Source organism: Drosophila subpulchrella, chromosome X (assembly GCF_014743375.2).
Source record: "Drosophila subpulchrella strain 33 F10 #4 breed RU33 chromosome X, RU_Dsub_v1.1 Primary Assembly, whole genome shotgun sequence".
Lineage (NCBI taxonomy): Eukaryota > Metazoa > Arthropoda > Insecta > Diptera > Drosophilidae > Drosophila > Drosophila subpulchrella.
The window spans coordinates 7,001,455-7,027,602 of NC_050613.1; the positions used below are offsets into that span (position 1 = coordinate 7,001,455).

The window sequence follows — 26,148 nt, forward strand, 5'->3', positions numbered from 1 at the left end:
TTCCTCGTGCCCAGTTAGCTGGGATATCCTTTACACTCTCGGGAACTTTTCCTTATTTTTAAAAGCTGTCTTAAAGTTGAAAAGTATTATACTGGCATTTATTTTGATTAAATTGCTACCTTATTAACTTTTTTTTTTTTAAAGAAAATTCTGTTTTTTATCCTTATACTTATTTGAAGCTAATTGTTTAGGCATACACTTATAGCTTAATAATATTTATTAATATTATTATTTTATTGTTAAGCTCAATGAACAACAGAAAAGAAATAAGGGATGTTTTATAATTTAAGATATTAAAATAGTTTGGTGTCAATTTCGTAAAGAATATTATGTTATGAATATATATGTTATGTTACTAATATTAAATATTGCTCACCTTAAACGCCAAGTTGCCACAGACATTCCTGCCAGACACGCCCTATATGGACAATCATTTTTCTCCATCAAAATTGACAAGGCTAGACAGTCGTTTTACATTTTGGGCAATCGAAATATCACAATGGGGATAATCGGGACTCTGAGCATGGCCCACAAGGTGTACAGTGCGCACCGGCTGCGGGAGACACAGGATGCGGATGGAGCGGGTTCCAGGACTCGTGGTCGCCTTCCGAAATGGCATCGCCATCGGCAGCAGGTCCATGCGGTGGCCAGCCCAAATCGGGAGTCTCTCGATTCCTGGGCCCAATATCCGAAGGTCCCGGGACGCGATTCCTATTCCGATTCCGATTCTGAGACCGAATCCAATCCGGGTCACGGCGATTTCGATGGAAGCAGGACCAAGAAACCCGAAACAACCAACAATCCCGAGTCCTTAGATCTCCGCCAGCTGGTCAGTTGTTGGTGGCCCTTGAACATCTGCCACGAAATGCGAACGAAACTCCACCAGATTGTGGAGCACTCGTCGGACAAGAAGGTGGTCTGGCCATCAGGATCCAATAGTAGTGTGTTTGGATGGGCAGATCGTAGGGACAGCCAGGACACGCACAGATTCTCCCGCTAGATGAAACTATTTTCGGTTTTTAAAAGTGTTGTAATCCATGGTCATTCAGCAATAGCTAATCATAATAAATTTAAGCTTGAGTATAGACAATTCTCAGAGTTTTTAACTTTAGTTGGAGCTATAGAGATTTTTATAGTAATAGACAGCTCATTTCTAGGATCAACAAGATATTTTTATTTCCTTTGTTGTTTAGCATAGGAAGATGTTTGTATTCCTTTTAAATATCTTACAGATTTGTTTGATGTCTTCCCTGTGAGATGCTTACCTTAAAGACTTAGTTAGTAAGTCAACGTGAAGCAGAAACTTCTTCGCAGTTCAGAGCTCCCTAGTTAGTGCCTTACTCCTTAAGGAATTTTCCCCAAGGGGCTTCCCACTCTACTCTCTGCTGTTTTTCTTTTATTTTTTTTTTGCTCCTTCACCGGGTTGAATCACCTTTGAAGGCCTGACTCGGACACTTTCGAGTCTAACCCAATTCTGGGCAACTTTCGAAAGTTGCCAACTCAAGAATTGTTAATTCTCTTTAAGCTGGGACCACGCCCCCTCCGGCCGGCCCTTTCCCGCCCCCAGGTTTCCCCCTATATATTCGTTTCCCCTAAAATTTCGTAACTCCCTTCGTCAGCGTTTCGTTCAACTTTTACGCAATTAGAGGCGACCACGCCGAAAGACTTGACAGCTCTGCCTGCGGCGGCTTAGACTTGTTGGTAGTATGTGTGATTAACACCCTTTTTTGGGGGCGAGAATGGTTGGGCAAGTGGGGAGCCGGAAGGGAGCTGTGGTCTTTGTCCTCAGTCTTGTGCATCATTTTGCATGCGTTGCCTTTTTTGGTTGGGAGCTTTATTAAAAAAGTTGCCAGCTGTTGCCAGCAGTTGACAAACTCATTGGCGCACTAACTCTGCGTTTTTGGCATGGAGAGAAAATATGAGAAATTTGGAAAAGTGTGCTTCTCTAAGATAGTTTTTTAAAAAATAACTGCATATCGCAAATAGTTCCTCACGAGGAGCTGACTGCATGGTCACACTGCAAGGTGCATGGCCAAGCTATGCTTTCTTTAGGGTACATGGTCACACTAATCGAATAAAAACTTATTAAATAAAGGAAAAGAATGGGTTATTGTATACTATAAAAGTTAGATAGATTATTTTCCTCATCCATAAGCCTGGAACATTTTTCTCCGTGATCTCCCTTGATTTTCCTAGCTGTATGCGAAACGTGTTTGTTTGGTTGGCTGGTTTCTGTGGTCCTTGTGATATGTCAAGCGTCTAAAGCCACAGGACAGAGTACGGGATATGTGGGGCCCAGGACATGGACATGGAGGCGATGGGGGCGAGTGGCTTTATTCCTGTCTTGCGGTCGCCCCCGCCCCCCTTTGTTAATTACAAATGCATTGCTCAGTTTGCTTAACGCTGCTATCTGCCATTTGCCATCTACTATCTCTCATCACGGTTCTTTTTTCTCCTTGTGTATTTTTGCAGGTTTCACATAGATAAACGCTGTCAGCACCGATGTTCCTGGAAATGCTTGAGCATCGCCTTAATATTCGTATCCGTCGTCCTAACCGCCATGTTGGCATACTTTGCAGGTAAGAAGAACTTCCGGCTAAAAACATCGGACATTGTCATAATGGCAACACGGTTAATGAAAAATACACAAGACAATCCACACACACACACACACACACAGGCGAGCATATGCATTCGCATACCTGGGCAAATATTCGCTCAGTGTATACATAAGTGCAAACTACAAACAAGCTATAACAAGGCAAATACATCAAAGTGTTTGCATTACATTAGCGTTAAATGGTGTTAACTTACACACACACATCGGCAAGCTAGGAAACACAGCACGGAGAGTTGGCCTAGGTAAACACATATACATGTAAATACACTGAGAAAATAAATACTGAAGAAATAAGTTAGTTACTCAAGGGAATTTTTTTTCTGATTTTCAAAGATATACAATGTTTTCACAGATTATTTAAATAATTCTTATTGAATTGTATTTTGTTCCTGAATTGCAAAAAGATATATAATATTTGCACAGTTTACTTACATCTTGAATATTTAAGAGTATTTTGTTCTTGATTTGCAAATATATTTATACTATTTTCACAGATTATTCAAGAGTAATTAGTTTCTGATAGCAAATGAATACCTTGATTATTCAGGAGTATTTTATTCCTGATTTGCAAATAGATATATAATATTTTCACAGATTATTTAAGAGTAATTTGTTCCTGATTTGCAAACAGATATCTAATACTGTCACAGAATCCTTAAATCTGTTTCTAATATTCCAATTTTATTTATGGAATTATCCATTTTAAAATGTTCATTACTTTTCACAGATCTTTTAACAAAGAATAATGTAATCCATACAATAACACTACGATATCAAATAAAAAATAATACTTTCAAAGCAAAACTTAAGATCTTCATTATATTTTCTCTGTGTATTCACTTGATGTATAAATTCCTGGGCCACCTTAAAATGTTAATTGATAAATGTGCCAACTGCTGGTAGGGAATCCTGCACAATTGACAAGCAATTAGAAACCGCATCCCTCGCATCCGAGGTCGAAGTTCGATGGCATCAGAAAAACCGCCAGATCGATTGACAACCCATGGCGATGATGATGTCGCTCTTAAAGCATGTTTCTAAAATCTAATTAAATATTGTTTGTGTTCTTGGTTAGGTATAATTACTTAACTTTTACAGCAGAACAAATATTCATTAAAATTTTAAAAATGATGTTAGTAAATAGAGCTTATAGTACTAGTTGCAGGGCCTTAGAAATACAGACTACAGAAAAAATGTATTTTCCTGTCAGATATCTCACCTGCTTTGGTAACAGATATTAAATTGGCTTCCTAATGTTTTCCTTTTCACAAGTTGCACTTGCCACATCCGAAGGATACTGCTTTCCCCAACTTTCCTTTTTTTTCGGATACTCTCCCACTACTTTCCTGTTTTTTCTGCTGCTTTTTGTTTACAACTTGATAATTAAACACGTTTTGTGCCATCCCTGGCTGCTGCCCTCCAAATTATATTTACAGGTCAATTTAATTCTTTTTGCCCATTTCTCTTTTCTGCTCTGGCGAACCCTAGCCCCCCTTTGGCCCCTCTAAGCCCCACGCCCCTGCCCGTCCATCCGTCCGTTGTTGTTCTTGTTTTTGCCCTGGCAAAAACTTTGCACATTAAAATATGTAAATTTTAATTTGAAACAAAAGGGTTGACGGTTGGCAGGCAGTCAGCCCTCGCTAACCGTTGACGGCAATGGCGACGATGACGACGCCTGCTCAGCCACCTTGAAGCCCCCTTTTTGCCGGCCCAACCCCCCCTGAAATGTTCCTGCGGTGGCCTCTGTGCCCCGGCATTTTATCTAGTGAAACATTGGCACAACTTTTTGGACACTTTTAGCGTCTGTGCGTCGACATCTGGGTTGCCAGGTTCTTCTCACTTTCGGAGATTTTCCGATGGAGGTTTTCCGACTGCCAAATGTTTTTTCTCTTGTATTTTTTTTTTTGATAAATCTTACGCGAAGGTATTCAAATTTATGTGGCTGAACTTCAGTTGGAGAAGGAAAGAAAGCAAGCCTTTCGTGTGTTGAAATTTGTTTGGGGTATTTTGTGTGAGTGATTTGCGTAGTTTTCCGCGACGTTTTGCAGGTAAACAAGTTGGCCGGAAATCGCAGCATGATTGTATCTCACAAATCGGAATGGAAAATGTATTTTGAAACTGTATTTTCTTGGATTTTAGCTTTTATTAAATTTTATAGACCTTTTTTGCCTTAATTGGTGCTCAAAAAATGTTGAAAAACTAATAATTTAATCAACAATATTTTTTTTCAATGCATTTTGAGCTTATGGTTTTAGTTTTTCATCTTGTTTAAGTCTTTATAAAATAAATTAGTTGGATTACAGGATAAGATAACATTTTTAAACATTTAATTTTTATTTTGAAATAAAAAAAGAAAGTTTAGCCAACAACTATTAAGAGCCATTTTTAACTAAAGCTTTTAGGTGCTTATCTTGTTTTAATCTTTCTTAAATACATTTATGGGACTTCAAGTTAAGATTACACTTTAAAATATTTGTTATTTATATTTAAGTTAGTTAGTTTTTTTTTAAAATATTTAAGTTAAAAAATGTATTTATTTGGTTTTATTCAACTTATGGATTTTCCCGTGTGATTTTCATGCCACATTTGAGCCAAACCATTCTCCTGCTATTTGCACACTTTCTCCATGGGTCTCCCCCACTTTTCTCACTTTCTCCCTGCGTTTAATTTATTATCTACGCAGAAGAAGCAGCAGCAGCTGCTCGAGAGAAGGCGGCACTGATTTACAGTTGGCTAAAAGCTGCGGCTTGTTTGGTGGGTGGTTGGGTGGTTTTGTGGGTGGGGAGGGGGGTAGTAAAGGGGGGTTTTCTGGGTGGCAAGGTTGTTGTTTTTGCTGTTGATGGGGCTGCGGTGTCACAGGATTGCAAGTGAACGAAAACAAATTTACAACAAACCACGGGAAAAATATGTATGTGATGGCACTTGGCACATGGCACCCCATAGCCCCCCACTCAATCGCCACCGCCGCCGTCCCTGGAAAATCCCCCCCCCCCCCCTTTTCGACACAAAATGAATTTAAGTTGAAAAGTTGTGAACATTTTGTGGATTGGGGGTGGCATTTTTGGGGTGCTGCGTGTGGATTTCACTGATTTAATTGTTGGCAGCCAGCAGCAGCAGCACATGCTTGAAATTTATCTTATAAAAATAATGTATTAATTTTTGTGGCGCCCCTCGCTACGCTCTCCTTCTTCTACTCATTTAACCGCCATAAACTCATTTGTGTAAAAAGCTTTTTGTTCAGTGTGCGTAAATGTGTGTGTGGCAAATGAATTTACGCTTTTCCTCTGGATTTTCACGGTATCTTTTTGTGTGTTTGTGTGTGTGTGTGTGTATCTGTGTGTGGGCCTGGGGTCGTTTTATGGTTGAATAGTTTTAGAAACTGTGGGGTTAAGATCCAGACTGGGGAACAGGTGAGCCAGAAATTAATTTACCTCATTTTTATATACATATTTCGGTTGTAGTCCAACTTTTTGGCCCTCTCATCCAGTTTCTCGCTGCCTGCTGTTTGCTTAATAATTTTCTATTAATTAAGGGTTTCGTTTCGCCGTAAAATTAGCCAGCACTTGCGGTTGGTTATTTAAAATCATATACATTTTCGTATATGTATACGCAGGCGGAGGCCGGATACTGTATAATTATATACAAATATGTGGGGCCCATTGTCAGTTAATTAACAGGCAGACAGCTTGCGTTTGCTTGTTTGCCTTGTCAGCCTCACGAGTTGTTCTCTTTAATTTGATTTACATACTGTCTCCATTTTGCCACGCCCACCCCGCCCCCTTAAAACAAACAATTGGCCAAGTGATGAGGGGGTATTTCAGGCCTCGACCGAATTAACATAAAAAGCTGCGAAAATAAAATGTGTATTTTCTGTTGCCTACTTATGAGGGCAGCGCGTTGGAAGATGTTTGCGGTGCTTGAGGGTGTGTAGATATGATGGGGTTTCAGAGATCCCAAAAGGTTATCTATGCAGGCCTTGAAACAGTTCATGCTGCTTACAAATATTGTTATTAATAACAAGATTTACCGAATACATCTAGTAAAATAATATCAGCTTTACATTTCTGATAATAGTAAATCCTGCTCAAGCTGTCAATATTTAAAATAAATAATGATATGAGTAAAATACTTACATCTTCTTGTAGTAAGCAGAAAATTATCTCAAGAGCTTGAGTACACACAATCCCAGTTTATTTACGCTACTAACTATACAGTTAGGAACTACAAATATTAAGTTATTATTAATCAAAGTAATCCCAACATCTTGAACATATTTATAAAGACAGAATCCCAGTTGATTTACGTAAATCACTACTCAGTATTATTAGCCTTAAGGACTTGAACATATCCGCTGGCTGCGATGATGTCATAATAGGCTTGAGATAAATGTTATTATCCTTGAAAGTGAAGCATTCTCGCCACTTTTCCCTGCCAAGTTTTCCTGGCTAGTGCATGCAGTGCAAAGTGATGTCGCCTGACAGCTTAAAGTCCACATTTGCACATTTGCGTATGATGCACATGCAGCGATCTGCATCCAGCTGTCATATCTGTCCCGATAATCGACCGCAGTGTCAGCAGAGTGCGAGCGAGATGGCAGACCCGGGTGCGGAAGAAAGAGAGGGAAGAGTGCAACCGCAGCAGCAGCAGCATCCATTTTCACATCCATATCCACCACCCATAAAGTTGCATAAATGTTTGCCCAGCGATTTACAAATGTGCCACTTTCTATCACAACAAAAGCAGAAAGAGCAGGACGGCTGCTGTTGGTGCGAAAGAGACGGGGCGAGGGGCGGAAGAAAGAGACAGGGACAGAGGCAGTGGCAGTGGCAGAAAGTCAGACAGACAGCAGTTAATATGCTTGACTGGCAGCTGGACCTTTTCAGTATGCGCATTGCAGTAGTTATCGGAAATAGGTTAATCGATTTTTAAGCGGATAACTATCGGAAACTCATTCGATATGCACTGTTTCACAGCCAGATGGAGGCCGGCCACGCCCCCTTTCCGACATACTGTTCCCCTGAAGAATACACGGCCAGAAAAACTCTAATATATGATATCTCACTTGATAATTATATGATATAACAAAAAAAACAACTTATATATTTAAAAAAAATTTTATTAACTTTAATTTTAAATAAAGATTGCACAAATATTATAATTAAAGTTTTGTAAATTAATAATGTATGGAATTCTATAAATTTTAATATGTTATAATTTATTTTTTATATTTAAAAATAATATTTAAATTTAACCAGTTCTGCCATGTTGCAACGTTTTATAAAGACTATCATATATTTCTCTCTGTTTTTTTGGCCATGCCAACTGGCCAAGTACGTTCGTGCATTCATCTGTGTTGAAACTCCAGTGCGGCCCCCCTTCGAAACTGCCCCCCCTGGAAAATTTCCTGGCTACGTCACTGCACCACCAGCTGTGTGGTTGCATGCCTTACTGCCATTGCTGTTGCTGTTGCTTTCGCCTTTGCACTTACTGTACTATAAAGCTGCTGCAATGACCCCATGGGGCTCATTCTGCACTGCTCTTACTTGCCATACCGCTCTACATTTTCCTGGCTGAACCCCCCGCTCCCTCCCCCTTCTGGAAAACCCCGCTGGAAAACCCACCAACTGACCCCCTTTAACATCTTATCGGCGATGTCACTTACAGCAGCTGGCCTTGTAGTTTATGCGATTTTATTTTCATTTCACTATGCGTTGCGGTTTGCTAGAAATTTAATTTGTTGCTGCCTTTGGCTTTGTTGCGGTTTTCCCAGCCACGCCCACATTTTCCGAGGGCTGCAACAGCGAAGGGCAAACAAGATGCGCACAGTGGGCGAAGTCTGGCGGCCCCTTTTGCCTTTGTCCCACGAACTCGCTGCGAATGCATGTTACGGAATGCACAATTCTATGGAAAATTCAGGCGTGGTCTAAGCCAACTGTAAGCCGATTATGGCAGCTGTTATTATTATGGTCAATGAAAGGTCGTCTTAGCCGCTTGAAAGGTAACTAACTGGGTACGCATTTAATTACCAAGATGCAACTGAGTAGCCTAGAGTTAATTAAAACGAGGCTATTTAATTTGTTGCAGATTTCCAGGTGTTTTTTTTTGGGAGAAATCAATTAAAATTTATAGGCGTTTTAAATTGAATTATTAAGGTGCACCAAAGTATGTAACAATAAATGCGGTTTAAATGCAATTAAAAAAGAATGCACAAAAGCATGCTACAATAAATATGCGTTTAATCTGTATTTAGTATGAAAGATGCATTTTTGCTTTGCCAACTTTTAAACACTTTTAAAGGAGATTACAAAAAAAAAGAATTTCTTTAAATAGTTATATGCTTAAAAATACTTATAAAGTAATAAAAAAATCTAGTGATTGATATATTCATTTTAACAATTACTAAAGATTCCATTTTTGTTTGGATTCCTTTTCTGATGACTTCTTCCGCAGTAATTGACTTTTGCCTTGGGTTTTTTTTCCCCAATTTCGCATAGACCAATGCTCCCGTCGACCGCAAAAGTGTTCTGTCAAATGCACAACAATCGTTCAATCGACTGTGGCTTCACCGTACCGAGCTGCCAATTAGTGAATGGAATTGTTCATTTTTCTGCGGTTTCCCTTTGCGCCTAACGAATTATGCAAAGCACTCGGAAATTGTCCTGCTCGCATTTCGTGTTTCCTTTTTAGGGCTGCAAAAACATGGGAAAACATGCTGGCTACTGGGGGCGGTAGGCGGGGGGCGTGGCAGGAAGCAGAGGGACTGGCCAATCATCCGGAAATGCGAAAGTCACGCACAGCCGCAACAAAGAAAGTCAATTAGCAGTGGGAAAACTCCGAAGAGTGTTGGCGGAAAAGCCGAGAAAAACAAGCTGTTTTCAATTTGTGCGTAGGCCGCATACAATTTGCCTAAAATCGTTTGCTCAAAAGGCGGCACAAACACAAGAGGATATCTAAGGACATTTCAATTTAAATTACATAAAACGCACAAGCACACGAGTTATTCGCAAAAAGGACATTTGTCACTTTCAGCTGTAATGACCGCAGGGCGTGCTGCTTTCTCCTCCTTTCTCCGGGCGCCGTTCTCCTTGCTCCAAAAAGGTGTGCGCATGTCGTTTAAATAAATTATTTTCCTCAAGGAAGTGCAATTAAGAAAATGTTTCATAAATTTTCCAGCCGCTGTAACTTTTGTCTGACCCTGACACTGGACGTTCGGACATGGTTTTTGGGCCATGGTTCTCAGGCTCTCCAGTTCGCCAGTTCTTCAGCCCGGCAGGAGCAATTAGTCCTAGTCCTGGCCAAAAGCCTGACGATGTGTCTCATTAGGCGAGCTCTAGGACTAGGACGAGCACGAGGACGAGGACGAGAACTCTTTTATTCATGGCCCATGACTCGAAAGCGGAGAGGAGCTTCTAAAGTTTATTGCCCACTTCCCGAGGGCGAGGGGCGGAAATAATTAATCGAACACATCCGTTGCACACCCTTTGAGCCAGCAACTGGAGCAGAACTTGAGTGGGTCTAAAAATAAAGCCAAGGGAGTGGCATTCCCGCCCACATAGGAAAATGCTATAAAAAATATCACAGGGGGGGGGCAGGTGGGTGGTGAAAACTGAGGAAAATGCGAGGAGGCATGTGTCACGCTAATGATGTGCATTGAACATGTAGGTGAACGGGAAAGTTGGTAATTAATTTTTGATTACTTTAAATATATCTTGGAAGCCAGGAAAGCAATATTGAACTGAAAATGTTCCAAAACAATCCATTAATATTTAAAATCCATTAACATTGATTCGATCTTAGCTCTCACTTAATTTTATATTTTTATTGGCATTCAATCTCTTTTTACATTTTTTTATTTTTACTGGTTTTTAATATCTGTTATATTAATATATTTTTATTGGCATTTAATCTCTAGTTAATTATTAAATATCTATATATAATTTTAATATTTTTACTGGTATTTAATCCCTGTTTTATTATTATATTTTTACTTAATTCTCTTAATTTTATTTGAGTTTAATGGTATCTACATTTTCTCTATGTGATACCCCTGTGTATAGCGAAGAATCTATAGCTTTTCTGGCTTCCACTTGAGGAATAAAAACTAACTAAATAACCATTAGCGAGAGTAAAACGTGGGGGTGGTAATTGATGTTTTTTCGGGATGGGGCCACAAATTGTAATCAAATTTAATTGGTGCACGAAAACAACGGGAAGAAAAGGAAACCCGAATCGAATCGAATGGAATGGAATGGAATCGAGTGGAAGGAAGCCCAACCCAGTCGAAAAGGACGTTTGGTGTGCTTTGGGGATGGTCGGGGGTGACAGGACACTTGAATGAAAAGCTTGTTAACTTAATAGAACCAACTGTGCCGAGCTCTTAATTTATTAATGATACTAGGCCTTATATATATTTGTTCCTTTGCGTAGGACTCTGACCAGCTTTTCTTTATTTTACCCCAAAATTGGGGCTCCGAGTGTGTGCATTAGTTAACATGTCAATGGAATGTTTTGTGTTCTGTCAAGTGTCCGGAATTGGAATTGGACTAAGAATAACAATAACCAACAACGCACTTCCCGTCGAATTGACAGCTCTTTGTGCCCATTACTCATATATTTATGATCCGCACGTTCTCGTCCCCAAATGTTTGTTTGCGGGAGTCCGCACTGTACACACTCTATATATAGTATATATATAATATGGCCCCATTAACATAATTTCGATCGATACGAATGGGGGAAAAGCTAATTGCTCGCAGGGGATTTTGGTTTTTTGGAATGATGGTCTAATGTGAGATGATTGGAACCTTTGGAAAGTTATTAATTAAGTTTTCGGAAGCCATTCATTTATAAAAAATTTATAAAAGTTGTTTTTCGTTTTTAAAGGAGATACCTAACGTAAATGGTCAAACTTTTAACTAGAGAATTCTAAATGTTGGTGTGTTATAGAGATCACCCATATAGGTGCCTGAAAGTATGCAGCACCAATAATTTTTCAGATTTCCGAATATTTAAATATTTCGTTGCCTACCTTTAGACACCTTTATAAGAGATAGTCTTAGTTCAGTGCTTCCTCTCTCAAAAAATAATTGGTTATTGAAATAATAATTTCATAAATAATATTAAAGTTATCGTTTTGCCATCGTAACTCTGAGCCCCAACTTGTTTAACCCTTGTTGGCCGGAGTTCTGAGTTCCATCGAGTCCTTCAATCATTTGCCTGCCCTCTTTTCTCGATGTCCTGATGGCCAGGACCTGCTGGCGCCGCATTCCCACTGCCAATGGCCATAAATCTCCGGTCGTAGTTATCGATAAACGATAGCCAGGAGGTCCAATCCCCCCAGCTCCCCTTCCCCCCTCCCTCCACCCCCTCTACGCTTTCCACAAGCAAAATGCAAACGTGTTAACAACGGCCACTTTGTGTCCCTGTATGGGTTTGCGTGTGTGTCTGTGTGAGCGGGGGTCAAGGGGTCAAAGGGGTGGGTGGGGGTAGTTTTTGATTTATACTCGTGTGCATATTAATATGGCGTTAAAATATGATGCCAAAATTTATGTGTGAAAAACAGGGCGGTGCAGCAGCTGAAGCCACCAACTACAGCACCACAGAAGACATTATTGCGATTCTCTTGGCCGGAATGGCAGCATGAGGACCAGATTTATGGCCAGCACTGTGACCATCTAGCCCGTCCCGCTCCCACCCCCCCACTGCCCCCGGTATGGCCCTCTCTGTCTGTCGATTTATGGGCGCACATTTGGCCAAGCCGAATCGAAAATCCAGCCAAGAGGCAAAGCCGAAGCAATGGGATATAGGATATAGTTGGGTATTCCGTTTTGCGTATTCAAAACAGGCGATGTCCCCTAATCGGGGCTTTAATTGCACTTTCTGTCGCCAGATTAGAAAGTTCTCGCTTTAAGATTGGTATCTTACAAATGTCACTAATTGAATTGATTGGAAGTATAGAAGTTTGCAAATGGCAATCATATAAACCTAATCTAACCAAAAGTTATGAGTTAAAAAGCATAAATTAATATTTCAATTTATTTATGAGAAAGAAAAAGGAAAATAAATATGGGATTAACAAGGTATTAAGTCTTTAAAATGAAATTAAGCGAAACATCGGTATTACTTTAAGCAAACAAATATTTAATATATGCAATTTAAAAAAAAAATCAAAGTTGAAATACAGTTTTAATCAAAAGCTCTTATAATAAACATATCCAAAAAGTAATTGATCTTTAAATTATATAAAGAAGGAGAATTAAAATTAAAGGTTCGATAAACAAGGTACGAAATAGGTTTTATAAAATAATTTTGCAATCCATATAACCCAAAACAATGATATATTTTAAATGTATAATATTAAATATAAAACCTGTATGCTGAAATGATTTAGCAGGATGAAAAACTAAGAAAGTATTTTATAAAGAGTACACACATATCTGTTACTACTTATCAAATAGGGTTCTTAAAGCACGGGAGTATCAACCGGCAGCTTTGTCATAAAAATCTAAAACAAAAACCCAAATTCGGAATTGATTCGAAGACGCAAAACAGTATATGAAGATACAAAATATAACGATATATTAAATGTAATTTCCCTAAAGACCCTGGCTAACCGAGACATTTCTTATCCTCCCCTTGCAGCAGTCAGCTCGATGAAGCCCAACATGGACAGCACCAACTGCATCCTAGTCCAGGACGTGAAGTCGCAGCCCCACGACTTGCGGGGCGGACTGGCCAAGGCGAACGAGAAGGGCGTGGCCACGGCCTTTCCCACGGAGGAGTCGATCCAGACGAGCACCTCGGACCATGGGCCCAACAATCCGGCGGCGGGCGGTGTAGGCGGCGGCGTTGGAGGCAGCAATGCGGGTATCCAGCAGCAGCTGCTCCTGCAGCAGCAGCAGCCGCACTCGATCAACCAGCCGCTGACCCCGCTGGACGCGACCAACACCCAGTTGCAGGATCACCATCAGCTGACCTACGGCGGTGCCCTTTCGGGCGGCATTGGTGGCGGTGGTCTGAATGGCGGTCTGAACGGCGGACTCGGTGGCCAGTTGATGCAGCAGCCGGGTGGCAATCTCAATGGCCATCATCACCAGGCCCTGCAGCCCCAACTGGGCGGTGTGGTGGAGCTGAAGGAGTTCAACGAAGCCTATCACGCCACCATTCCCGCCTACCAGTTCTGGACTTTGGAATTCCGCAACAAGCATCCCGCTTTCATCCGCTTCAACTTCACCCTGCCCTGGGGCGCCCACTTTGCGGTCTATTCGCGTCGCAATGTGGCGCCCTCGGTGACCCAGCACGACTTTGTGGAGTTCATCAAGGGCGGGCGACTGGACAGCCATCTGAGACACCGGCGCAGCTCCAATGGCAGCTTGTCTGGCCGGGATGTGGAGCTGTATCGGCAGGAGCAGGCGGAGAAGAGTGTGGAATCTGGCCAGGAACAGGACTCGGAGCAGGACGAGAGCCGAAGCTTTGACTCCAGCGAGTCGTACGATGTGGAGACACCCCTGGACATGGCCAAGCAGCATCTGCAGAGGATCGGCAAACCGCAGAGCCACTGGCTGAACAAGCGATCCGCCGGCGATGGCCTGCCCGCCCTGGATGTGGACGCCATGACGGTGAACGTGTCCCTGCTGCAGTATCTGGACACTGGCTTGTGGTTCATCTCCGTCTACAACGACGAGCTGGTGGCCCACTCCGTCTCCCTGCTGGCCGAGGAGGCCGAGGGCGTCAGCACCACCTGTCCCAACGACTGCTCCGGCCGTGGAAGCTGTTATCTCGGGAAGTGCGACTGCATCGACGGCTACCAGGGCGTGGACTGCTCCAAGAGTAAGTGTTCTTTACCCAGCTTGAGGGGTTTGGAAAGGTCCATTTACCTATAATTATATTCAGTAGGTATTCAGTGATGAATAAATAAAAAAACATAGGGTATACCTTCTTGAGGGATTTAAAAGCATTTTAAATAAACATACCGTCAGTTAATATCAAAATTAATTTTTTATAGTATATGTGTAGGTGTAATCAGATAGGAAGTTTAAAGAATTCAATTCTATTAGATTTCAAAAATGTTTAAATTATTAGATATACCAAGGACCTTTTTCTCATCAGCATGTTAAACTAAAAGTAGGTTTTAATCCAAGGAAACGTTATGGACATTTTAAGTTTAATATGTACTTTAAGTTTAAGATTGCGGTACAGAAAACTTTCTGTTGTATAGCCACTCCAATCAATAACTTTGTGTAAAATCAGCTCATTAACATTATCTACTTTTATTGATGTATACCTAAAATGTAACCTTCAAAGTGTTTTAGGACAAAGTAGCTGACTAGAATAAATCCTAAAATAATTTTCTGCTCTGAAGTATAACAAAATCATTAAGTGACTTTAAGAAATACTCACTTCTTTAACTTTTTAATTATCAGCTAGAATGAGGTGCCCCAAGATCCTTGACCCACTGTGCTGGGCAAGGGACATGCTTTCCATTTAAATATAATTTCCTTTCTCACCACCTCTCCCCCCTCCACGTTGTTTTCCAGGCGTCTGTCCGGTCCTGTGCTCGGCACACGGACACTATGGAGGAGGAGTGTGCCACTGCGAGGAGGGCTGGAAGGGCGCCGAGTGCGACATTCCGGTGGGCGAGTGCGAGGTGCCCAACTGCTCTAGCCACGGACGCTGCATCGAGGGCGAGTGCCACTGCGAGCGCGGCTGGAAAGGACCCTACTGCGATCAACGTAAGTGTCAAGGACCCTCCCCGTGCACTCTAAAAAATTAATCCCAAAAACGCGAGTCAGAGTGCTCTGAAGAACCCTGTATTTATATACCGCAAGCTATCAATCAGGAAATATATTTACACATTTTCAAAAATGTACTTAAAAGGAAAGAATGTATTTAAAAAGTTGGACCTATTTTGTATAAATACACTATGTGGCTTAAAATAATTTTTAAATGCCATTTTAGGTGTCTAAAAGTATGCAGTGAATTGTACATTTGATTTTAAAATATATTGTTGCATGCTTTTAGACACCCAAAATAACATTTTAAAGTGATTTTAAACCGCTATTTATATTTTATTGGAATCATTTCCATCTAAAACGTAACTACATATTATATCAGGATTATAATTGTTTTTAAAAAAAAGATGTATATTCTATTTTGAAGTTAGCAATAGCCATTGGCATATTTAAAAAATAGTTTTTTAACCAAAAAGCCTTCAAAACAGATATTATTAGAAATGTGGATAAATACGAGTTATTTTGGTAAATACTTTAAAGCCAAAGGTGGAAAACATAAGAACAGGACATTTTTCTTTGCGTGTGAGTGTGAGCCTTCTGCTGACTTGGCATAAAAATGCTAAAATTATTTATTTGCCTTGTTTGCAATTTGGAGCCAGCCTCGGTTCCGGGCCATGTTGACACTGCCCGATAAGGCCAGCGGACAAGGACAAGTGGGCGGAGATGGGTGGTAGGGGGTGGGGGTTGGCCCGAGTGGATGCCAAAATATTTCAGTTATTATGCCGACGACATCTTCTCCTCCCCCGTGGGCACTTTTTTTTGGCCAACAATATTCTGTCCTCGCTTTCTGTATGTGTGTGGGCCCTAAATTGACAAAGCGAAAGGCAAAGAAATGCCAACAATTTTTCCGGCCCTTCTTTTTTTTCTTCTATTTTTATCCCTCTGGCCGCGACTCAGATAACTTTGAATTAGCCTAAAAGCAGCCAGCGAAAATCGAGGCGAATTTTAAAGGGCGAAAGGCGAGGAGCTCGCCCGTCAAAAGCTGTAAAAACAAGGAATTGTTAAATAATTCGCTGTGAAAAACAAAGTGGTAAATCGGTCCGAAAATAAATGTTTTGAGTGGAAGATACACTTTTGAAGAAAAGTTTAAGTGGGAAAATTACATTATAATGGCTATATGTTTGGAAATTCATTTGTTCACTTTTGGGACTTGGCGTTGCAAGAGTTTCAATGCATAAAAGTATAATATAGATAAACAGTTTTTCGATTGAAAATTAAAAATCTTGTAGTTCAATATTTTACTAATATTTTTTTAAAGCATTATGAGGCATTTTTTTCTATTACTAAAAAAATATTTATATTGAAAATAGAAAAAACATTTTTTTTTTCAAAACAAAGACAATCAGATATAATCGATATAACTTGTAGTAGAATATTTTAGTGACACATATTAGCTTTCAGGGACTTTTAAAATCATTGTAGTGGTAATTTTTCCCAATACAACTTATTACATAATTTTGAGTAATTAAACCGATTGTACATTTCAAGAAAACAGTATACCCACAGTAAAATGGCTTAAAAAATGGCGCATAAAATATGCAACATGCAACAATATACGAAATGTGTGTGTGTGCGTTTGGGCCGCCTCATCTGTATGTGTTTAACGTGTGCCTGTGTGTGTTTGTGGACCGAACTCTTGGCAAACGAAAACAAACAGGGACAAACAACAAACAGAATCCGAAACAGAAACAGAAACAGGACCAACAAAAAATAAGAATACAAAAAATCAACCAAGACACAGGAAAAAAGGAGAAAACGAAAAAACGTTGAACAAACATAAAACGTATAAAATCGAATTTATATGTTGAGAGCATATTCCTCATACACATGCAGGAAAACACGAAAAGTAAAATATCAGCAGGCCACAGGAACAGTGGGCGGGGTGGGGCTGGGTGGCTCGGTAAAGCATGGCCAAAAGCCAACCAAAATACAAAAAAAAATAAGAAAATAAACAGAAGCAAAACAAAGCGGGCCAAAAGAAAAATTGCAACAACTGCGCAAAATTACCAACTTGAACTAAACTGGAATTTCATTTTAATGACCACTTTTGTACGTGTCTAACATACTAATCATGTCATGTGCGTGTGTGTGTGTTTAGGAGGGAGCGAGAGGGAGGCACCTAGAAAGAGACGGAGAGAGAGGTGGACCCCCATGGCCGAAAGCTTTTTGTTTAGCCACGACTGTCACGATTTTACTGCCCCACCAAATATATATATTTCCGCTATTTCTGGCCCTGAACTCTTTTTTTTCTCCCTAAAATACAGTAAAAACTCGTAGGAAAATATTACAGTCATGGCTAAAAATTAAATTAGAACATCAACAGAAAAGAATCAAGTGGTAGTACAAACAATATTATAAGGCCAAGAATAGTAAATCGACAATGTTTCTAGGCAACAAATTGTTTTCCAATTTACCTACAATAAACTAGAAATGCATTCTCCTTTGGGAAAATCCAAAAACTAATTATAAAACCCAGCGGGATGCCAGCTTGAGTTCTTAAAGAAGGCCCTTTGGCACCTCATCCACCTTAAGCTTTTACCACTGTACCCATCCACCCATATGTGTTTTGTGTGTTGACTAACAATCGTTTTGTATTCTCTTTACCCAAACCACCAAACGCTGACCTCTGACCACCACCCACACTACACCCACCGACGACGATGATGATGTGACTGCGATGTTAATGATGATGTTGCCGGATATGATGGATGTGAAGACGACTGCCTGGATCCCCTGTGCTCCGGACACGGCACCTGCGTCGCCGGACAATGCTACTGCAAGGCCGGATGGCAGGGCGAGGATTGCGGCACGATCGACCAGCAGGTGTACCAGTGTCTACCTGGCTGCTCCGAGCACGGAACGTACGACCTGGAGACGGGCCAATGTGTGTGCGAGCGCCACTGGACGGGACCCGACTGCTCCCAAGGTGAGTTGAGATGCCCCACCCCCTCTAAAACCATTCCCTTAACAGCCCCCAGTAACTACCTCAAAATGTTCAGTGTCTGTCCTTACCTTTGCTTATACTGAAGAGCATTAAAACACCATTTTTTAGAGGCATGTCACTTTGAAATCGGAACCCGAATGGTTAAGTTATGGAGTCTAGAGGCAAAGTTGTGGGTCACCATTCTCGGAGAAACTAAATTTTATTTAATTATTAACTGTTACTTAAATCTTAAATTTAAGTATTAACTGTACGGAATAAAACACAATGTCTTAGAGGTATGCCAGTTTGAAATCAAATTACAAATGGGCAAGCTATAAGCAATAGTATGGCATTTTAGGGTCACCATTTTAGAGAACATTAAAACTGATTGAGTATTTGAGTACCAGAAAATGTAACAATGTAAAGTAGACTTTTCGAACACAAAACAAAGTTTAACAGGTCTGCCACAAGAGTCAAAATGGCCAAGACTAGAATGGCTGTTTGGGTCACCATTCTTGCTAGCATTAAAATTGGTCAAATATGTAACTTTTAGTAAAATCTAATTTGGTAATGAAGATTGCAGAGAATTCAAAACAAATTGTAAGAGGTTGGCCCCTATAAATTCTTATTTCAAATGGGCAAGTCATGAGGACTAGAATAGCATTTTAGGGTCACCATTCTCAGATATATTAAAATGAAATAAATAACTAAGTACTAGCAATATGTGAAATTGTAATGATGACCGTGGCGAATACAAAAGAAATTCAAAATGACTAGCTGACTAAGTAATCCCATTGCCTTAAAGTCCGCCCGTGAAACCCAATATTTTATGCCGTTGCCATAAAGAACCCGTAGGAAAATCAGGTACACACAGCCAGGCAATCACTCACGAGATCCGTCAGATGATATTGCCCGCCCACCGGCGCTCCACTCCACTCCACTCCATCCGGCGAATATGATGATGTTTTATGGCCACAACTAAACCCGAAATTAGAATGGAATGCTGGGCCGTAAAGCCGGGGCTTCCAATTAGGCCCGGGCCCACGGCCGAGGTCCATAATCATCCGGAGGTAGAGAGCGAAATCAGCAGAGAATCGGTGGAATATTCAGGGGCAGGAGCTCAATAAAACAAGCGGCTTACGATTCCACCGAAGGCCAAAGGACACGTACTCCTAATTTGCTTAACTTTTTAGCACCAGAAGGAGCAAAGTGAGCGGGTGGATCGGGCTGGGGGTGCATACTATATAGGATATATATATATATACAGTATAGTATGCGAGGTGGACCACGTTGACGACTCCTGCTGGCGTAATGAAGCAGAGTCTCATAAAAATTCATTATTTATTTAATACGCAGGTTGGCTCTGCTGCCACCCCCGCCAACTCTCTTTTAGTCCTTACAAAAGTAAATAAAATAAATTTACGCCTGGTAACAAAAGTCATGGGGTCGTGAAGCAACCCCCAAAAACCAGATTATGAACTAAGCCATAAATTTAAGCTGGGGCCAGAGCAGGCAAACAAGAAATCCCTGAACCAATCCAATCAAAAATGTACCATTCAAAAATGTTGGCAAGCTTAAATAAAACATGAGTTCACTTTTGACTGGCTCCGATTTTGTCCATTAAAATAATAGAAATTAAAATTGGAAATAATACCAGATCCATAAGTATAGAGGACTTGCCAATTAGTAGGTATCTAAAAAATATATAAGTCCTTGTTATAAAGACCCTCTGTAAAAATCTTAAGGTAACAAATGAAGCCTAGCAAGTCATGTTCGCCGAGTCAATATCCATGAAGTAATCGTACAAGCGACCTATGAACCAACTTGCGAACCAGAACAGTTGACCATTCCCAAGAAAAATCCTTCAGTTGAGTCGAGAAAGAGCTTCATCTCTGGAGGAAGAAAAGCCATGGGTGGGGGGTGGTGGCTGCCAATGGAAATGAAAATGGTGTGGGTCTTGTTAGCAAAGTGTGCCACCACGTAAATGTAACATTTATAATGCTGTTTTTATGACCCCCAACACCCGAATGCCCTTCACTCCAGCCACTTTACGTGGAAGATGCCTGCGAAACAGAAGCTTTAATGAATTCAAATGCGCACACGGGCGAATATGAAAATGGGATAAAAAAAATAAAAGCCACCTCAGCACTTTAACTAAAATTCAACTTAAAAGGAAACCCATTTTTTTTTTGTGTTTTTCTAAAACTAGTTTTAAGTTCTAGAAATGTTATATTTTAAGTATTTTACTCGGATAAAGTGATATGTTTTTTAAGGCGATGAACGTCACATGCCAATTTAATGTAATATTTTCTATTTTTCCCCAGCTGTCTGCAGTTTGGATTGCGGCCGGAACGGAGTGTGTGAGTCCGGGAAATGCCGCTGCAATTCCGGATGGACTGGCAACCTGTGCGACCAACTGCCCTGCGATTCCCGCTGCTCGGAACACGGCCAGTGCAAAAATGGCACCTGTGTCTGCTCCCAAGGATGGAACGGTCGCCACTGCACGCTGCGTAAGTAGACTGGAATTTAGTTTTGGGATTAATACACTGAAGGGAAAAATATGAAATTGATATTCAAATTCATTTGGATATAATTTTAAGAGAATGGAATATAGAGAGGTTGGGCGAATGTAGTACTGCCAAGTATATACAGACATCTTAAAGTATTTTAAAAATGAATCAGAGGAAAATATCAAATAACTAAGCACTTACTATTAGATTTGAACAGGCTTACGAATTTTTACGAACCTATTTAATACATTTATTTTCCTGCTCTATTAAAATTCTTTAAATTCCTTTGCTTAGCCGGACAACCAAATGAAATTTACCTTTTGGTTACTATATTAAATCAATCAAGCATACAAAAGAAATTATATGGCATTTTGTGATGAAAAATGATTTTACAAACGAGAAAATAAATACTTGGAGTAATATCCTAATGAAAAATAAGAATTATTTCTGAGCCATACCTATTCCCGCTAGCAAATCATGATCATTTCTGATACAACTTTAAAACAATGATTATTTTTTCATTTTTTGAATAGAGCTTATATTAAATTTGGTCCCCGTTACTTAAGTGCATCTTTCATTTTCGGCAGGAGTCGAAAGCTAGGCAAAACAGGGAGTTACTTTACAACAGCAACATTGCGGTGCTTACTGCAGTTGCCACGCCCCCTGGCACCGCCCCCGCCCACTGTCAATGTATCTGCTGTCGTGGCTGATTTTAAGTTTTCCTTTTTTGGCTACATTTCTTTTTTGCAAACGTGGCTGTCGTGCTTTTTATCAATCCCTTTTTTGCCGGCTGGAGTCACTGCACCAAAGTATTTTGTACATGTTTACGCCATTTGCTCTCCACTTCAGTTTTGCTCCGTCCCGAACCCTTTGATTTTCCGCCGCCCCCTCTTCGGGGAATTTCCACACCCCCCCTGCCCCCTTGTGCGATTTTCCCCCCTCCTTTGCTGTTTTTCTTTTACCTTTTTTGTTGGTTGGAAGTGCGTTTGACAGTTTTGCCGCCATGACTTAACCATGTTGTTTGAGGCAAGGCAACCAAAAAACAACATCAACGAAAAGGAGCAGCAGCAGGATACGAGTTTTCCCGGGGACGAAAGGCAGGCACTGCAGCATGATAAGTAGCTATCGATTGACAGTGATTAAAACTTTAAAAACAAACAGTCATGTTACAGAAACATTCAAACGTGTGGCGCCCCCTGGCGGCTGGCGGGCCAGGCATGCATGTAATGGCATTACGAACCCCCGCCCCCCTTTTGAAAATGCTGGGGTAGTGGGGGGTTAAAACCACCCCGTACCCGCGATCAGCATTTCGTTGACGTGAGCAAAACCAATAAAACTTTCGACGTCATTCAGAGTCACAAGCAATCTTGAACCCCCCTCGCACTTTTCGGGTGCGCCCCTCTCTGTCCCTTTCTGTGTCCCTTTCAATCGATTCAAGTGAAAAAGGGGGGCTATACTATATGGTATCTGTGTCTGGCTTGGCGCTTTGTATTTTTGGAAAGTACTTAACGACTTTGGCTCAGTGTTGCCACCTATGGGTTAAAAGAGGAAATACAGTGGGGCTTGGAAAAAGCCATATTCGTATGAAGTTTGAATATTTGTGCTGATTATAGCAGAAGAATTAAAACAACTAGAGGTAAATTCACAAATATCAGTAGGCTTTTAAAATCACTTATAAAGATGTCTAAAAGTATGCAGTAAAAAAAGAAAACTATCGGGCCCACGGACTTAAAAATTTTGTGTTGCCTACTTTTTGACACTTAAGTGATATATTTTAGTAGATTTGGTAGCAGACACATAAATCAAGAGCCTTAATAGTGATAAATACCGATAATCGTTTAGTTTTTCTAAATAAAATTGAATTTATTTTTGAAAATAGGGTTCTAGCTAGAAATATGCTAAATAGACAGCCCAGCTTTGCTCAGACTAAGAAAGGGGGTGCTGCCCATGGGCGGGGCGCATCCAAAAGGGGGATTTCTGCACAGATTAGACTTTTCAGCTGAACTGCAGCCGGCAGGCGACATCAATGCGGCACAGTTGATTGAATTCGAAACAGAGATTTCCAGCGAATTACGCGCCACCGAAAACTCCACACAATTGGCCCTCTTCAGGGGCGAAAAAGGGGGGTTTTCGGGTGCCTTTAGATGGGTTTCTAGGGGCACAGACACCCGAAAGCCACATTCATACTTGATGTTGTAGTTACATTTAGTTCCAAATTCCCCCGCCATCCATTTCTATTCGCCTTTCTATCACCCGCCGTCTCATTCAAATATTTACAACATTTTCCCCATCGCCAACTTTTATTTTTTCCACCACTTTTTTTGGTAGCTGGGATTTTATTATGGATTGTAAAATATGTGCAGAAGTGTGTTTGGGGAGATTACAACAATTTTTTGAATGGCCAGGCATAAAAAATAGGGATTTGCTCGCCGAAAGTGATAAAATAGAGGAGAAATAAGCTTGTCAGAGGGCGGAAAAGCCATTGGGTGGGGGGCGGTTCATGAAAATGGTAGGTGAAAAAGCTGCAGACACGGCTGTGTTAAATACAAATAAAACGGAAATAGTATGGCTAGCAAACTTGAACTCAAAAAAACACGTAATGGGAATGTGAATGGCATAATATGAGGTTAAAAATGAATTCACATTTCGATTCAGTTCGGATTGCGAAAACAATAAATATCAGGGGGTAGTGAATCGCCTTTTAGCTATGTAAATATTTCCCTGAATGATTTGGGATATGTATTTAAAGGGGTAACCATTTTTTTTCAAAATATGAACACTTTAAAATATCTAAGTAAAGAAGATCTACTACTTGCATTTAAAGGATAAAGTTTTTCGAGTTAAAATAACAATTGTTTGGATTGAATTTCTTGTTTTAACATTTTTGGTACAGCATAATCTCGGCTAATGCAACTTTGTTCCCCCAACTAATATCCAGTTTGTATGCAGTAAAGTTGCCCAATTCGCTGGGGGTTTTTTTTATGGTCGTCGGAATTTCGGGGTCTAATCCAGTCAACAGATTTGACATATTTCCCCCTTCTGCCCCCCAGAAGAGTTTAATATTTGCAAGGCCACTTGAAGTTATTGCCAATATGTGCACACAAACACGCACTCAGCGAAAGAGACGGCATGAGTGCTGTGGAAAGAGAGGGGGCGACTCGTAAACAGGAAGGCAGTAACAACCAGGGAAGTCATTTTATGCGCCGCAAACTTTTTAACATGCCGGAAGCTGAGTTAGCAGCCCCCGTTCCCCATGTCATTTCACCCCCCCATCGAAATGGTGTGTAAAGGCCAAAAATGGGGGGTAGAGTGCTGCTACCTTACCCCATTTCGCAAATGACACATGTCAAGTGACATTAACTTTGCGTCAAATGCTGTCGTGGCACAAACAAATAAAGCCCGAGAAAAAAGAAAACGTAAAAATGGGGCCAAATCATCTATCGTTAGGTTACGTTTCGTTGGTTTTTTATGTTTGCCCAACATTTCGCCGAGTGTTCTGCCGAAGGTTAACTGCCACTGAGAGTGAGAGCAAACATCAACATTATTTTTATATTCATGATGTTGACTCGCTAAGGGATGTGAATCGGGGTTGAGGCTGGGTTTTTAAATGGAAACACCCGTGGAAATGGCGATGGGCAGGGTGTTATCATTCAATTTGAAGCCCCACTCGATCCGGACAGTTTACTCTTAATTACAGCGAACCATTTGGCACAAAAACCCCAGGCCGTTGAATAAAGTGGCGTACAAAATTCGAATAGAAGGAGTGTTAAATCACTCGATATGAAAATGTATCCAACTAGTAATCCTTACAGAAGCAAATACATTTGTTAGTTAATACCTATATATTTTTTCTCAACCTAAACAAAGGTTTAGTATTATGTACATAAACTAGAAACATTATAATTAACGTATTAATTTGTATGGCCCCCCAGCTGGTTGTGAAAATGGATGCTCTCGACATGGACAATGTACCCTGGAAAATGGCGAATACCGCTGCGATTGTATTGAAGGATGGGCTGGAAGTGATTGCTCTATCGCACTGGAACTAAATTGCAAGGATAATATCGACAATGATGGCGGTGAGTTTGAAATATTAAAGATAAATGAAATTCTGATAAATGTAATATAAAGGTGTCCAAAAGTATGCAGTACAATTATGAACCTATAAAACTTCCGGATCTAGCATAAATTGTTGCATACTTTTAAGCATTTTTGTAAGTGATTTATAAAACCTATTGATTTTAGAGGCACGTTAATGAATTGTGATATGCAATCTAACATAATAAAACTTCTTTGTTAATATTTTTGTTTTTAATATAAAAGAATCCCCGTTTCTAATAAATTTCTTACCCTGTATGTAGACGGCATGACCGACTGCTCAGACAGCGAGTGCTGCTCACATCCCGCCTGCTCGGAGCACATAATGTGCCTGTCGTCCAACGACCCCGTGGAGGTCCTCCTCCGGAAACAACCGCCCTCGGTGACGGCCTCCTTCTACCAGAGGGTCAAGTTCCTGATCGAGGAGAACTCGGTGCAGTCGTACGCCCACATGGACGAGTACAGCGAGAAGTAAGTGATTCGCCCTAGAACTAAGCCCTAACTCGTAGCGCCCCTATATCTACATAGCCTATATATACATATACGTATGCGTCTGACTCTTAGTGCGCAGGGATCCCAAAATGACCATATATATATAATATGTGATAAGAGGGCTTGCCATTGAGCGACTCTTGAGTTTCCTTCCTGAGTTCGAATCTTTTTCGTTACTAGTTCGATCTTTTGAGTTACGTTTTTGAGTTGCAGACGGCGATCGTCACGCGTATATCAAAAAAATAAATATATATACGGCGACGTTTCGGTCTGCGATTGAGAAATTTTTCATTGGAATTGCGTTTGAACTTTTTCCGTTTTCGGTTATGTGAGTATTCTTTAAGCTTAACGGGTGCAATGAAGGGAAAAAGCTCAAATTTATTCTATATGAAGCGTATATATGTGTATATAACCAAATGCCGTATGGCCCATCTAACCACCTATATACACATATATGCCATATTTTTACGTTATGCTTTAAAAACAAAAAAACAAAAGAATGTCTTTATGTTTTATACCAACTTCAACTAAACACACTGCCAGTAGTCTCAATCAGTCAATCAGTCGAAAAAAGAAAAATCAAGAAGAAGCAAAAGAAATGAAAATCTAAACCCATTCACATTCCCACAATCCCGAACGCCTCTCTCCCCTCAATGAGTCTATCATTTATGCGCTGAAAAAAGAAAAGAATATTGAGATGAGAATGTGAGAATC

At 40.5% G+C, this 26,148-nt stretch overlaps 1 protein-coding gene across 6 annotated transcripts in view; it reads left to right on the top strand.

Annotated features, from left to right (window-relative positions):
• Positions 1-26,148, top strand: part of LOC119556403 (teneurin-a) — a 256,048-nt gene that overhangs the window by 180,563 nt on the left and 49,337 nt on the right. For all 6 annotated transcript variants that reach the window (XM_037868580.1, XM_037868582.1, XM_037868583.1 and 3 more), the window contains 7 exons: positions 2,473-2,579; positions 13,262-14,449; positions 15,157-15,351; positions 18,128-18,337; positions 20,659-20,844; positions 24,777-24,923; positions 25,206-25,413. In XM_037868580.1, coding sequence (XP_037724508.1) covers positions 2,473-2,579; positions 13,262-14,449; positions 15,157-15,351; positions 18,128-18,337; positions 20,659-20,844; positions 24,777-24,923; positions 25,206-25,413 — 2,241 coding nt within the window. The remainder of the gene's footprint in view (positions 1-2,472; positions 2,580-13,261; positions 14,450-15,156; positions 15,352-18,127; positions 18,338-20,658; positions 20,845-24,776; positions 24,924-25,205; positions 25,414-26,148) is intronic.